Source organism: Coptis chinensis, chromosome 2 (genome assembly GCF_015680905.1).
Source record: "Coptis chinensis isolate HL-2020 chromosome 2, ASM1568090v1, whole genome shotgun sequence".
Taxonomy (NCBI): Eukaryota; Viridiplantae; Streptophyta; class Magnoliopsida; order Ranunculales; family Ranunculaceae; genus Coptis; species Coptis chinensis.
In genome coordinates this window covers 22,901,571-22,915,266 of record NC_141457.1, presented here as the reverse complement: position 1 = coordinate 22,915,266, position 13,696 = coordinate 22,901,571, and the positions used below count along the sequence as shown (strand labels likewise).

The 13,696-nt window shown below is 34.2% G+C and overlaps 1 protein-coding gene and 1 pseudogene across 2 annotated transcripts; one reads left to right on the top strand and one right to left on the bottom strand.

Moving 5' to 3' along the window:
- Positions 1 to 970: 970 nt before the first annotated feature.
- Positions 971 to 2,107, bottom strand: LOC147515404 (L-type lectin-domain containing receptor kinase SIT1 pseudogene; annotated as a pseudogene). The gene has a single exon (XR_015213428.1). The product of XR_015213428.1 is annotated as an L-type lectin-domain containing receptor kinase SIT1 pseudogene (transcript).
- A 2,093-nt stretch (positions 2,108 to 4,200) lies between these two features.
- LOC147515403 (protein AUXIN SIGNALING F-BOX 2-like) lies at positions 4,201 to 7,691 on the top strand. Its single transcript, XM_086587395.1, has 3 exons — positions 4,201 to 4,983; positions 6,117 to 6,612; positions 6,714 to 7,691. The coding sequence occupies exons 1-3, from the start codon at positions 4,532 to 4,534 to the stop codon at positions 7,479 to 7,481; spliced, it is 1,716 nt and encodes a 571-aa protein (XP_086443521.1). The 5' UTR covers positions 4,201 to 4,531; the 3' UTR covers positions 7,482 to 7,691.
- Positions 7,692 to 13,696: the final 6,005 nt, after the last annotated feature.

Below are 13,696 nucleotides of genomic sequence, written 5' to 3'. Positions count from 1 at the left end.
AAACCCAATTTTTCTTCATTCTCTTTTCAAGCGACTCTGAGCTCACCTCAAGCCTCACATAGGCAGAGAGCCTTGAGGCTTTGATGTGTTTTCTTAAACACTAATCCTAATACTAAGTAATTATACACGAGATATTAAGAATGCATACTCGATTGAATATCCACAACAAAACACACTAAAATCACACGGATGAATGTTTCCAGATCAACACAATGCTTTCTCTTACAATTGCTATAAATCAAATATAAATTCCTTTAATAAATAAAAACTTTTTGCAGATTTTAAAACAACTTATCAACAATACCCTTCTCTGAATTCCAACCCAAAGTATCATACATCAGCTCAAACATACCATAAAACCATTAAAAAACAGACTTTACTAAATATTTCACTAAAATAACGAAAGCCCATTTCATATATAGTTCTAAAAAGACTGAAAAACATAAAAGAGTAGTAGTCTAGTGAAGTTTACCAAAAGAGACATGATTGAAGGATGATTGTTGTTGTTGTGAGAAAATGCTTCAGTTGGGTTTGATGCTGTAATGACGGGTTGCTGTGATTTTTGTAGGAAGAAAATGTAGCTGTAGCTTTTTATTTTTTTGTGATTTGGTTTGGTTTTTTTGCCATTTTTTTTTGTGAGTGAGTGCCCGCGAGAGAGATGATACCGATTGAAAAGGTTTTTCCAGTTTCGCGATCTAGATGGAGTGTACTGGACTTTCTTTTGGACTTCGCTGCTTGGGCTTGGGCTGGAGGCTGCCCAATCCAATTTGTGTGGCCCAATTAAAATGTAATCATTATGCTATCTAAGAAAAAATAAAAAAATCTGACAGCACAATTCTTATCTTTGAGTAAGGTATACTCTGTAATTTAGTACCAACCAAAGTGTCAATTACCCATGTTCACTTTTTCTCTGACATCAACATTGAAAATGACATGCATTACATTAGACTAGCCTCGTGCATGGAGTCCATTTTTGCTGCAATTTCGGTGAGGCTTAGTTTGCTTCCAGCCCAATGGAAACATAACACGTGTCCATCTAACTAAACAAAAAATACTTTAAAAATTGGAACCGTTCCTAGTTGTTTTTCTTCCTATTATGCCCTCTCCTTCCCTTTTGCCTCTGCAATTCAATAGTCCATAGACCCACCTCTTTCTTTGGGCGCATCAATGGGTGGAATTAAAGGGCATACTCAATCCAGACTTGCATCTGTTGTCCACTAATTAGGCTTAGATTCTTGTAATTGCCACCAGTACGATCGAGATAGTACTTTGCAGGAGCAGATATGGCTGACCTTAAGTTATTTAGATCAATACCAACATGGTTATCATTTATGTCACCAAACTCTTTGTTAACGATAGTATCAAGCTCCACAGCAACAACATGATTGGATGGATCCCCATTACTGGTGTAATTGAAAAGGCCGAGATATTGGGTTGGTAGAGCTCCTGGTAGGCTTCTTGATGGTGCAATAACAAAGCAAATACCGGGACCACTTAAATCACTATATTTGGGGACAATTGCAAACACAAAAGTAGTAGAGAAGGAAAGAGTGCTACCATTTGATGACAGGTTCTTGAACTGAAATGGTTTCGGATGGAAGGCATGACTTGTCACTGTCAGTTGGGTGATGTTGGTTAACCTCAAGAGGCCGCTCCCTGTGATCCCCGCTTGGCCGTCAAGGCTCAAATTAGCATTTTTGAAGCCGTTGTAAATAAAACCATGTTCTTCTAAGGCAGTTGCAACGCTACCGGCTAAGAAAAACAACCAAACGAACCTAGGAAACATGTTTGAATGTCAAGTCCTCTTACAGCATTGTGAGCCCCTTTTACGAGAAAAATTTCACTCGACGACGATGAGCGAAAAGTCTCCAGCACATCTCCATCAGAGTACTCTCTCTATCACATCTCCACCTATGAGTACTCTTCAATTATTGATTAACTATAGTTAATAAAAATCTAATCAATTCCAAGATTTATTCCATTCTCTCCAAATCAGTTTTTTTTTTCGCTCACATCCATTTTTATTTCTTTCTGCAAAATGAAAAATCACAAATAAAATTGTTACTTTCCTTCCTCTGTATTGAAAAAGATAATAAATTCCAATATGTAGTCTGTTACTTTACAGTGCGTTGTTATGGTGACAATGACCACCAATGAAGAGGATGGAGCCATTATATGTAATTTATGAATCTTCCAGAAAAACCGAAGTTTCTACGTGAACTCTATCGGAGAGATCAAGGGCATAATAGGAAGAAAAACAACTAGGAACGGTTCCAATTTTTAAAGTATTTTTTGTTTAGTTAGATGGACACGTGTTATGTTTCCATTGGGCTGGAAGCAAACTAAGCCTCACCGAAATTGCAGCAAAAATGGACTCCTCGTGCATGTGTAAAAACACATGTTGTGTTGTATTTTCTCAACACGGAAGGTCCTACAAATTGACTAAAAATACTAATTTAAGAGTGAATTTACTATTATAGCTATGTTTGTCCAACTTTCTACACACAATGGTCCACCAGTTTTGAAAATCTACTTTAAAAACAAATTTAAAAGACTAAAATTACCATTTTACCCTTCTAAAAAACAAAAAATATTTAAAAAAGTGAAATTACAATTTTGCCCTTGAGACGTACACCAAAATCACTATTACTCGACCTCCACATTTTTCTATAAAGTAAATATTCCACACATAAATATCAAGGCTATTAAATCTAAGACAACACCACAAAACGCCACACAAACCCTTGATCCATAAGAAGAGTCTTGTCATACACCATTACTCTCTCCACACGACAATTTTTTTCTAAACAAAGTTAGTACTCTCTACACACCCCATTATTTATTAATATAACTATCCTATCTTTAAAAATGTCTCTTCGCACACTTATTATATTTCAACTTCTAGAACACTTTTACGTACTCTTCATACTTTACGATTACGTCTTCAATGCACCATACTTGTAATTTCACCAACTTCCACTTATTTTCTCCCTCCATCTCTCCAAAAACTAAGCAAACAAGTTTCTCTCTCTCTCTCTCTTTTGATAATTTCTTCTATATTAGTTTACAAAACTCACAAGTCGATATGTCATTTTAAGTGACATATTTTGACAGAGTAAAAACTCCAGAGTTGACATACATCTCATTGCATATGTCACAATGAATGTCATACTTCCACAATGTCATTTATAGTTGTATATCTTTGTCTCTACCCCAACAATATCAAATTAAGAGTAATCAACCAAATCTTAAACAAAAAATACCAAATTAATCGATTAACTCTCTTTGGAGTTTCTTAAACGCCAAATCTTAAACAAAAAACACCAAATTAGTGATGATGAATTTCTACTCCATTTTTCAGTCGAGAGTTTCTACTCTTTTTGGAGTCATATATAATAACAAAGTTCAGATTTAGTATTAATTCGGCAAGGTCTCAATTTGGACCAATACATAAGTAAATTCGGAGAATTTTGTTTAAAATAAAAAATGAGTTATAAAAAGTGTGTATTAAACCAAGGCCTAAAATATCACCGAGATTTCCGAAATATCACTGATATATATCGTTTTTTTGGGTATACGAGATGAAAATATTTGATATATCTCCACCAAATATTGAATATTTTTTTTGCCAATATATATTGCAATTTATGATATATTGATATATGTCGATCGATATCTACTATATATCTAATATAAATTGTTGACTTTGACCAATTTTTGACCAATTTTTATTAATATAATCGACAATAGTTTCGATATATCAACATACAAAACAAAATTTTAACCGATCAACAAAATAATATATATCCACCAATATATCGATATATCTAATATATTTCAATTTTTAGAATACACGATATATTGATCGAATTCGATATTTTAATCCTTGTATTAAACATCACAGAATGTGTTATAAACTTAGTAAATGTTGGTTATATTGTTAGTGAAGTTAATTCGCCGAGTAAATTCGGCATACTCCTAATTTGCCGTAACTTCGGAGAATTTTGTCACTATGTTTGTAGCTCTTTTCTTTTTGTGGTTTTATGCTCTTTTGTGAACATTTATTAGAGGTGTGTAACTCTTTGAAAACGGTGTGTGGAGAGAGAGTACCTGCACGGGGTGGGGGTGTGACGAGTATTACTCACTCCATAAGAAATAATAAACTTTAACCAAACTTAAACCCAAGAGTTAAACACTCTTAACCTTAGTTAACTCAACCTCTTGTTTCTTTTCAGTAAAGTCAGCAGCTTTAACCAACCAAAAAGAGAGAGACAGAGAGAGAGAGAGAGAGGGAATGGATTTATCACAGATCCTTTCCCTTTCTGTTTTCTTACTACTACAAAATTTTAGTCACATTTGTTTTTGGATATTAAGTTCCATGAGGCTTAACCTGTTTTATCCTAGTTTTTTTTCTTGATATATATGTTTTTTTCTTGTTTTTTAGAGTCCACTGTCTCTATATAGATTCTATGATCTAAAAGATCTTGTTTCATTTGCTAGTTAGTGATCGCATGAGACTTGAACATTAAGTATGACTTATTTTCCAGATGACGTGTTGGAACATATATTTGATTTCGTAACAGTAAACCAAGATAGGAATGCTATATCTTTAGTAAGCAAAACATGGTATATGGTAGATAAATGGAGTAGGAAGAAAATTTTCATAGGAAATTGTTATGCTATAACTCCAGAAAGAGTAATAGCAAGGTTTCCTAATGTGAAATCTGTTATTTTGAAAGGAAAACCACATTTTGCTGATTTTAATCTGGTTCCTCATGATTGGGGTGGTTTTGTTTTACCTTGGATTCAAGCTATGTCGAAAAGTTATCCGGGACTTGAAGAATTACGATTGAAAAGAATGATTGTTTCTGATGAGAGTCTCGAGTTGATTTCTTGTTCTTTTCCTGATTTTCAGTCTTTGGTTTTAGTTACTTGTGAGGGATTTAGTACTGATGGCTTAGCTGCTATTGCTGCTAATTGCAGGTCAGTGATTTATTAAATCTTTTCTGTTTTTTAGTTGTCCTTTCGATAAGTATTGCCATATGTAATTAGTATGTGAATCAGTTAGTGGATTATAATGCATTTTGTTATAATGGATGGGGATATGAATAGTAAGTTGCCATGCTTAAAGTAGATGAAATTTTACAGTTTATTGGTTTGTATCAGTATTCAGTAAATGAATATAATCATAATCATGTGAACTCTCTGTCCGTACTTAATTTTCTATATTTGATGCTTAGTGTTTACTATATGATGTGTTGGACTACATTGTGAGGAAAAAAAGGCTAGGGTTTATATATGAGACGTGTCCATTCTCTGATTTGATAAAAGAAAAATTCCCTTTATCTCATTGAACTTTAACAGGTCATTCTTTTAGATGAGTTGATGATATCAAACTAATTAGCATTGGTTTTTAAAAATTTAACTACTGAAACATTAATCATCTAAACTCTCGGTTTGTACTTAATTTCTCTATTTGTTACTTAATTTTCATTATATGACATATTCCCGTTCCGATATATATATTTGGATGTAATTTCTATGTGAAGGATCAGTTACTGGCTTGCATTGCATTTTGTAATAAAGGTTTGAGATATAAATAGTTCAGCACTTCAACTGCCAAGCTAAAAGTAGTGAAATGTTGTCAGTATATTAGTTTGTATAAGTAGGTGATATTGAGCTAATTGACATTGGTCTTCAAGTAGTTAAATAGTGAAACCCTAATCACGTCAACACTCCATTTGTACTTAAGATTCTCTATCTGTTGCTTCCTGCTCGGTATATGACATGCCTGTTGGAAGAAAAACTCTCCTTGCTATTTATGAAGGTTAAGATACATAGAGATGATCCTTGCTTTCGTAAGATACATTTTTAATTAATGGAAGTATAATCATGTAAACTCTCTGTTCGGATCACTTTGTGTGTTTTTTTTTTGCATGATATTATTTGTTTTGGCTATAAAGATAATGCTTGTTTAAAACAAAGCTTGGACTTTAAACTTAGAATTGTTTGGTGAATAGCATAAAAAGATATGATCCTTGTATTTAAAAGGTACATTATTAAAAATAGGTAATACGTACTAAAGTTGTTGGTCTCTCTATTTCTAAACCTTCTAGGGTTCTGAGGGAGCTGGATTTGCAAGAAAATGATATTGATGACCTAAGAGGCCATTGGATTAGTTGTTTTCCAGAGACTTACACATCTCTTGTTTCCCTAAATTTCGCGTGCCTGAAGGGTGAAGTAAATTTGGCTTCTCTCGAAAAGCTTGTGGGTAGATGTCAAAACCTCAAGAGTCTGAAGCTAAACCGAACAGTGCCCCTTGGAACTTTGCAAAAGATCCTTACACGAGCACCGCAGTTGGAGGACTTAGGCATTGGTTCATACATCTTTGTGCCAAATTCGGAGTCGTACTGTAATTTTAAGAATGCCATTCTAAATTGTAAATCAATCAGGAGCTTGTCAGGATTTTTGGGGATCACTCTTCGTTGTCTGCAGGCTGTCTACCCAATATGCTTGAACCTTGCTACCTTAAACTTAAGTTATGCGCCAGGAATTCCGGGTTCAGCTCTAATTGGTCTTATTCGCAATTGCCCCAAACTTCAACGCCTATGGGTATGTTACTGTTATGTGCCGTCTATCAGATTTTCTTATATTCCCTCCATTTTCGATCTTTGCTTAACAACGATAATTTAAAGTTGCCTTGTTATTTGCAGGTTTTGGATTGTATTGGAGATAAAGGGCTCGGAGTTGTGGCTTCTACATGTAAAGAATTGCTGGAATTGAGGGTGTTTCCATCTCTAGCTGGGGGTGAGCATACAGCTGTAACTGAAGAAGGCCTTGTGGCTGTATCTATAGGTTGCCCAAAGCTTCATTCGTTGCTATACTTTTGCCACCAGATGACTAACGCTGCACTCATAACTGTGGCAAAGAACTGCCCTAAGTTCACTCGTTTCAGGTTGTGCATCCTTGATCCTATGAAACCTGACCCTATTACATTACAACCATTAGATGAAGGGTTCGGGGCAATTGTTCAGTCATGTAAAGGCCTCAGGCGATTGTCTCTCTCTGGGCTTTTGACTGACCAAGTTTTCCTATACATTGGAATGTATGCTGAGCTGCTGGAGATGCTTTCAGTTGCGTTTGCAGGAGATAGTGATAAAGGAATGCTGTATGTGCTAAATGGGTGCAAGAACCTTCGGAAGCTGGAGATCAGGGATAGTCCCTTTGGTGATCTTGCTTTATTGGATGATGTGGGGAAGTATGAAACAATGCGATCCCTTTGGATGTCGTCCTGTAATGTTACTCTTGGAGGATGCAAAGAACTTGCGGAAAGAATGCCAAGGCTTAATGTGGAGATCATAAACGAAAAAAATCAGATGGTGGAAAATCTCGATGAAAGTCAGAAAGCTGAGAAGATGTATGTGTATCGAACTCTTGATGGCCCACGAGGAGATGCACCGAACTTTGTATGGAATTTATGAATGTACTAGACTTTAGGTATGGGTTATTTGAATCGTTTAGGTTTTTATTTATTAGATTCAGATGTATCTTGTGAATACTTTCCCTAGAGATAATTTATTATGTTTTGCTCCAGAGAACCATAATGTTGAGTGTAATCAATTTGTCACATGTATTTTCTAATTGTAGCAATTCTATACCTGGAAATGTTTGAAAATCTGCATTTGATATTACATGTTTTGTTTCCTAATATGATTAATTAATCATTTGTCTTGAGAAGATAAGCAAAAGGGGTTAGAAAGGTGAGAGAAACAGAGCTGGTAGAAAGTGAGTTATAGGACAGAGGGAAATATAATTTTTTTTAAGAGATGAGTGGAGTGAGATTGGATTGCAGACCCTCTGTGGATAATAGAACTTCTTGGACCACCATTTCTTTCATCTTTTGGTGTTGGGTTGCAGTCCACTCCTTTCTAATGGAAATTTTCTCAGTTTCCTGTCATGTCTTTTACTTTTTTGTTGTCAGTGGATTTAATTTTGAGACTATTGAAATTATGTTTTGATTACATAAGATAAAAAACACAGTAATATATATGGAGGATAAGTCTAGATGTTCTGGTTCCTGATTGATTTGGGATTTTCTTGTTTGGTGAGATGCTGAGGGCACGTTGAGTCCCAATACTGAAATAGGTTCAGGATAATAGTGCGAGCAATGGGGTCGTGTTCTTTGAAGTGGTGAAGGTATGAAAGCCGTTATCGTCAATGTTGTTTCAAGTCAAGGTTTACCAATTATTTTCAGTAGCTAAGTTGGAGGATATTTTCCCATTCTAGGTTTGTGTGTTAATGTCGCGAAAATGACTCCCACACCAAACTAGGACACCAAACTGTTGATGGAAATGGCCTTGGGAATGTTCTCGAGAAAATTAAGTGACAGGGAATAGAGAGACGAGGGGAAAATAATTTCTAGAAAGTGAGTTGTGTTGGGGTAGTCTAGTTTGGTTGAGAGATGGGCAATGAGGGAGGGCATTCTAGTTTTTGAGATTGGATTGCAGAGAAAGTATATTATCTACTTTTTACTATATAGGTTTAAGATGAAGCATAGTATTTATTTATGGAGGACAAATCTAGCTCTTCTGGTTTCTAATTGAATTGCGATTTCTCTGCGCACAATTAGTCCCAATGTCCCGATCTTAGGTTCAGGATAATAGTGCCGAGTTTGTCTTTTTACCAGCCGCTGCCGTGGGAAATGGCAGAGGAATGAAAATCGTTATTATCATCAATATTGTTCAAGCATAGTACAAAATATCAGGATATGAAAAAATATATTTATGGATATGTATAGTGGATATATCTCTCTCTGTAGAGATATATTACATTGGGGCATCTGCAAATATCGTGAATATATCAAGATATATCGATAAATATCTACAGACTATGTGTGGATATTTCTGACTGCAAATATCATAGATATATCGCGATATATCGACAAATATCGATATATATTTACAAATATCGATAAATATCTACAAATCAACTATATTTTATTTGAATGTGGTTATTGTAAAGGTTGAATTTGATCAGTCATTGTAAAATATGAATAATGTTAATAGGACTACATTCAATTTTAATTAAATAAAATCAATGATAAATCATAATTTTTTTATATAAAATTCAGAAGAGTCTCTTTTGTATTTTCGATATTTAAAACACGAAAATCAAAACAATACAATTTTCATTGATCAACCTTTCCAAGATATGTATATATATACTCCACTACTCCACTTTAACAACAAAATAAATATTACATATATACAACTTACATATCCACTTCTAAGATATTCAACAAACACATAAATAACATTATATATCTACTTCCACAACAAAATACATGAAATAAAATAAAATAAAGTTACACTATATATATGAAATAAAATATTTGATTTTACACAAAATGAAATTACAGTACATGAGATACAATAAAATATCCCACGAGCCCTTCTCGTAGAACCTTTGGTACTTATCTCTAGATAGTTGTCGAGTCATCTCGAACTCGTAGTCATCCTCGTCTGAGTCTTCTTTAGGAGGGTGTGCATACATGGCAACACTATAATGTTCTTGAGTTTTATTTGTTGTTGTTGTTGTTGTTGTTTTTTTTTTTTTTTTTTTTTTTTTTTTTTTTTTTTTTTTTTTTTTTTTTTTTTTTTCTCAATCCCAAACTCAACCATTTGTCGAAACATGTCTCGAATTTCCTTTCACATTTCGAGCATTTCTCAACATTTTTGCTCTTACTTTAAGCCTTGTAATGCCACCTCCAGCTAAAATCTTATCACAGTATTTGCACTGTGTCCCATTTTTATTTCCAGAGATACGAATAGCGTGGTCCTACCCGATATCAAATCCCTTTGACATTTCTACTCTCGTTTAACACAAACGAGAATAATTTAATATATACATCAAAAAAATAATTAAATTTGATAATTCCTATTTAAAAATACATGGATCAAGTACATAACTGTCTCGACGAATGCCAAAATAGTTAAATAACATTTACACTTAAAGAAACCAACAACTTAGATCATCTCAAAACGAATAAAGATAAGCTCCAAATAATGCCCCTATAAAATAAATGAAGTTCCAACCCTAATGATGCACAATGAACCTATTAGTTAAAAATTGCTCAAAAACGAATTCTACTCTATTTTTGGGTCACCAAAAACTATCTTTTGAACCATGTTGTTCCAAATGAAAACCACTATCTAAAAGTAGGTTACAAACAACGTACAAAATGTTCAGGAATGATTAAAGAAGCTCTTAGTTCATTTCTAAAAATATCTCTCAAATTAGGTTCATGCACATAAAAATAGAACACGGTAGGTTTTCTAGCTGAGTTACCAATAAAATAACTTTTCCTACAGTCATCCAAATGACACCTCACTTGATTATTTGAAAACTAGGATATATACAGTTACTTTTTCATGTACAACCCGATGTCCCAATCTCAGCCTAACTAGAAGTAATTATAGCGCGAACTTGGTAACAATCCAAATTTTTAGCAATCGAAAATTCTGACGGGCTATCATTGGGATAACACAACTCTTTCCATAGATATCCAAAAGCATCGAGGCTTTTTGCGTTAAACTTCTAACACATAGAACTTACTTCTTTATGTTTTACAAAAAAACTCGATCTCATTCTAAATAGGCGAAAACTTTGCTCGAACACAGTGTGCAAAAACTGATTTCTGACGCACTATTTTTCTGTCAACCCAACTTCAGGGTGCCATATCTATCTCCACAGGCCTCAGAACGTATTGAGGCCAATTGGGTTAGAAAGTAGACTCATGGGTCTTAATTTTTCATGTTTTACCAAAAACCTATCTCTCCTTCTAGACATATCAAAACTGAGGTCTAACATTGTGCAGAAACTGTTTTTCTGACTAGCAAAATTTTCTGACACGTAGTATTTTGGAGTGCATATCTTTTTCCACCCACATCCAAATTGAATGAGGCTTGCTGCGTTGGATAGAAGACTCACTAAACTATCATCCAGAATTTGATTCAATCAGAAAGACCAAGATTCCACTTTGATATGAAGTTTCAAATATCACTGTAGGAAAACTATTTTAATACGATCCACACTAAACTTAAAGTTGCGTATCAAAGATAAACTCTTCGAGACTAACTTTTCATGCATCCCCATCTCGATCACCATCCGACATCAAGTACCAACTACCTAATGACAACCCATATAGTTCACACAATAGACACCACTTTAGAAACAAGGTATCCACACCAAGAAAAATGCTAGTAAAACAAATATGATAGAGCAAAGGATCCACATCATGGATTAACAAATTTAACTAATTACATCATAAGACAGTTGCCATGTGATTCACTTAATACCAGGTTTTACATCTAAGCATTTATCTCTACCGCCATTGCGAAACACGAAATGGGGAATTTATTTAAGATTAATTGTGTATAGTATACTGATTTGCGCACAAAGTATCTATAAGCAGCAACCTTCTTTCTCCGAGAACTTGTATTATCGATTGAGAGAACCATCTTACCAGCTTCTCTAGGTGTGAAAGAATTGTGAATTGGTTATTCCAGTGTAGCAATCCTTTTTGGCTTTTCTATGGCAATAGTGTAGCTTCCCTCCATAATTGGTATGAATTCAGCACTATATTCCACTTCCCATCCTCCCACCACTATATCCCAAGTTATTGTTGCACCACACTAAGAACAATGTAACAATTCAAAACAATCAAAGGTGGTCAGTTAACTTAACCCAGCCCAGTTTTCAAATTAGAATCAACCAAAAACTATGAAGTAAAAGGTTCAGGCGATAGGGATAAGCCTAGGAGACACGAGGCACCCATTTGGCCCAAGCCTAAGGTGCCTTAGGTGCTCTTATGCCTGCATTTAACCTTAATGTACTCAACTTAGAACTCAAATTAACATTTTTAACACATGAATACCACAATTCCATCAATTTCAAGGTTCACTTTCTCTCCTCCTCTGACATTAAACTCGGATGCTGGTTTAGGCGGACCGTCCTCTTGTTCGTTTGGTCGACCAAGTCCATCATACTGGATTGGCACATTCTTAGGTTTTATAAACCTAATCACTAGTAATTGATAAATTTAGATCAATTACATAAACTAAAAGGAGTAGCAAAATTAAGCTAGAGCAACAATATTTAAAATCTTAATCAGGTTTGCACATAATAATTAAGTAATGTAAATTCATTAATAGGAAGATCTTTCAAATTAAAAAAAATGGGTCTATCTGAAAAAGAAGTGGACAAGGAAGGTTTCAAGTTAAAGAAATAGCAACCCTACCACCAATGACCAAACTACCAAGACCATTCAAAAAAAAAATTTTGTTTTTTTTAAACAATACAACATGGTGGAAGCTACAAATTTGTTTTAACATTTCTGGCGATGATTAACTTACTTCTAAAGGGTCTCAGCATCATTCCCTTCCTTAGATATCACAAACTTGCTCTTAGTTCTTTGAGTAAGGAAAGGACTAAACATGGAATACAACATAGTAAAGTACCATGGAACATTAATAAAAACCTACATCACCGAAACTCACATTAGAAACACTGAGATTCTAAGCAGATTCAATGTCAAAAAGCAGCACTTACCTTTCTAGCAACCATTTCAAGATAATTATCTTGAAACAAAGACAAAATTTGGCTAGAAGCAACTTTCAGTTATCTCTTGGGCATATCTTTGAGATCAGTAACTTGAATAATTGAGTTCACTCCACCTGGCTTGAAATCCAAAAGATTGATCCCTTTTTCAAGAATTTGAACTCTCCGTCTAAGAAATTGCTTAAGCCTTCAATTCATCACCAAAAATTCTTTCGACTTTCTCTATCGCTATATCGTCGAAATATCGTGATATATCTATAAATATCGTCAATAGTTACACTAGTATTTATCCAATTGAATATCGCGATATATTGCTACATTTTGTACTATGGTTTCAAGTCATACTAAATTTAGGGTGTGTTTGTTTACTCACTTTTAGTCATAGGGATTTCAGAATTTTTGGAATTCCGACAAATCCAAAAACCGAAATTGATAATATTTCAACCTATGTCAAATTTTGATTTCGACAAATTTTCAGAATAAATGATATTTCGACCCTATGTTGTATTTTCCGGGTTTTTTTTTAAATCAAAATATCCAATGAAATTTCAACATTCCGTTCGGAATCTTGAACACTGTTTTTAGTTAGTTAAAGAAAGGAAAGCTATAGAATAGTCACTTTGGAATAGAATGGAATGGAAACTAAATTTTGGTATTATATGCTTGGTAAAGTAGGGAAAATAAAGGAAAACCAATAGATGGAATAAACCATATTTGTTATGCAAATACTAAAGAAAGGAAAATAAAGGAAAGGAAAACAACCCATTTCACCTATTTTCTTTTTTCTTTTACATTTCTCTCAAATCCGTGGGTTGACCCTCGGAATAAAAAACATTTCCATTCCATAGTTTTGTTTCCACAGGAGAAATACTATTTCCTTTCTATGGCAAGCAAGCATACCAAATTTATGGAAAAAGGTAGACCCTGAGTTTGGAGTGTAGTGATCAGAGAAACTAACTAATACTAATAAGAATGAAGAAACTCAATATGAAAATCAAAGATTCCATTAAACTAAAAATGAGTGTTCTTGAAGAACAATATCGGTTACAATTCTCTCTCTTTTGTTCTTGTTTTACAA

Bases quoted from the DNA above. Each gene is read 5' to 3' on its own strand.
- LOC147515403 (XM_086587395.1), top strand. From the start codon at position 4,532: ATGACTTATTTTCCAGATGACGTGTTGGAACATATATTTGATTTCGTA. The intron at 4,984-6,116 runs GTCAGTGATTTA...TAAACCTTCTAG, and splicing joins GCTATTGCTGCTAATTGCAG to GGTTCTGAGGGAGCTGGATT. The intron at 6,613-6,713 runs GTATGTTACTGT...TGTTATTTGCAG, and splicing joins CCAAACTTCAACGCCTATGG to GTTTTGGATTGTATTGGAGA.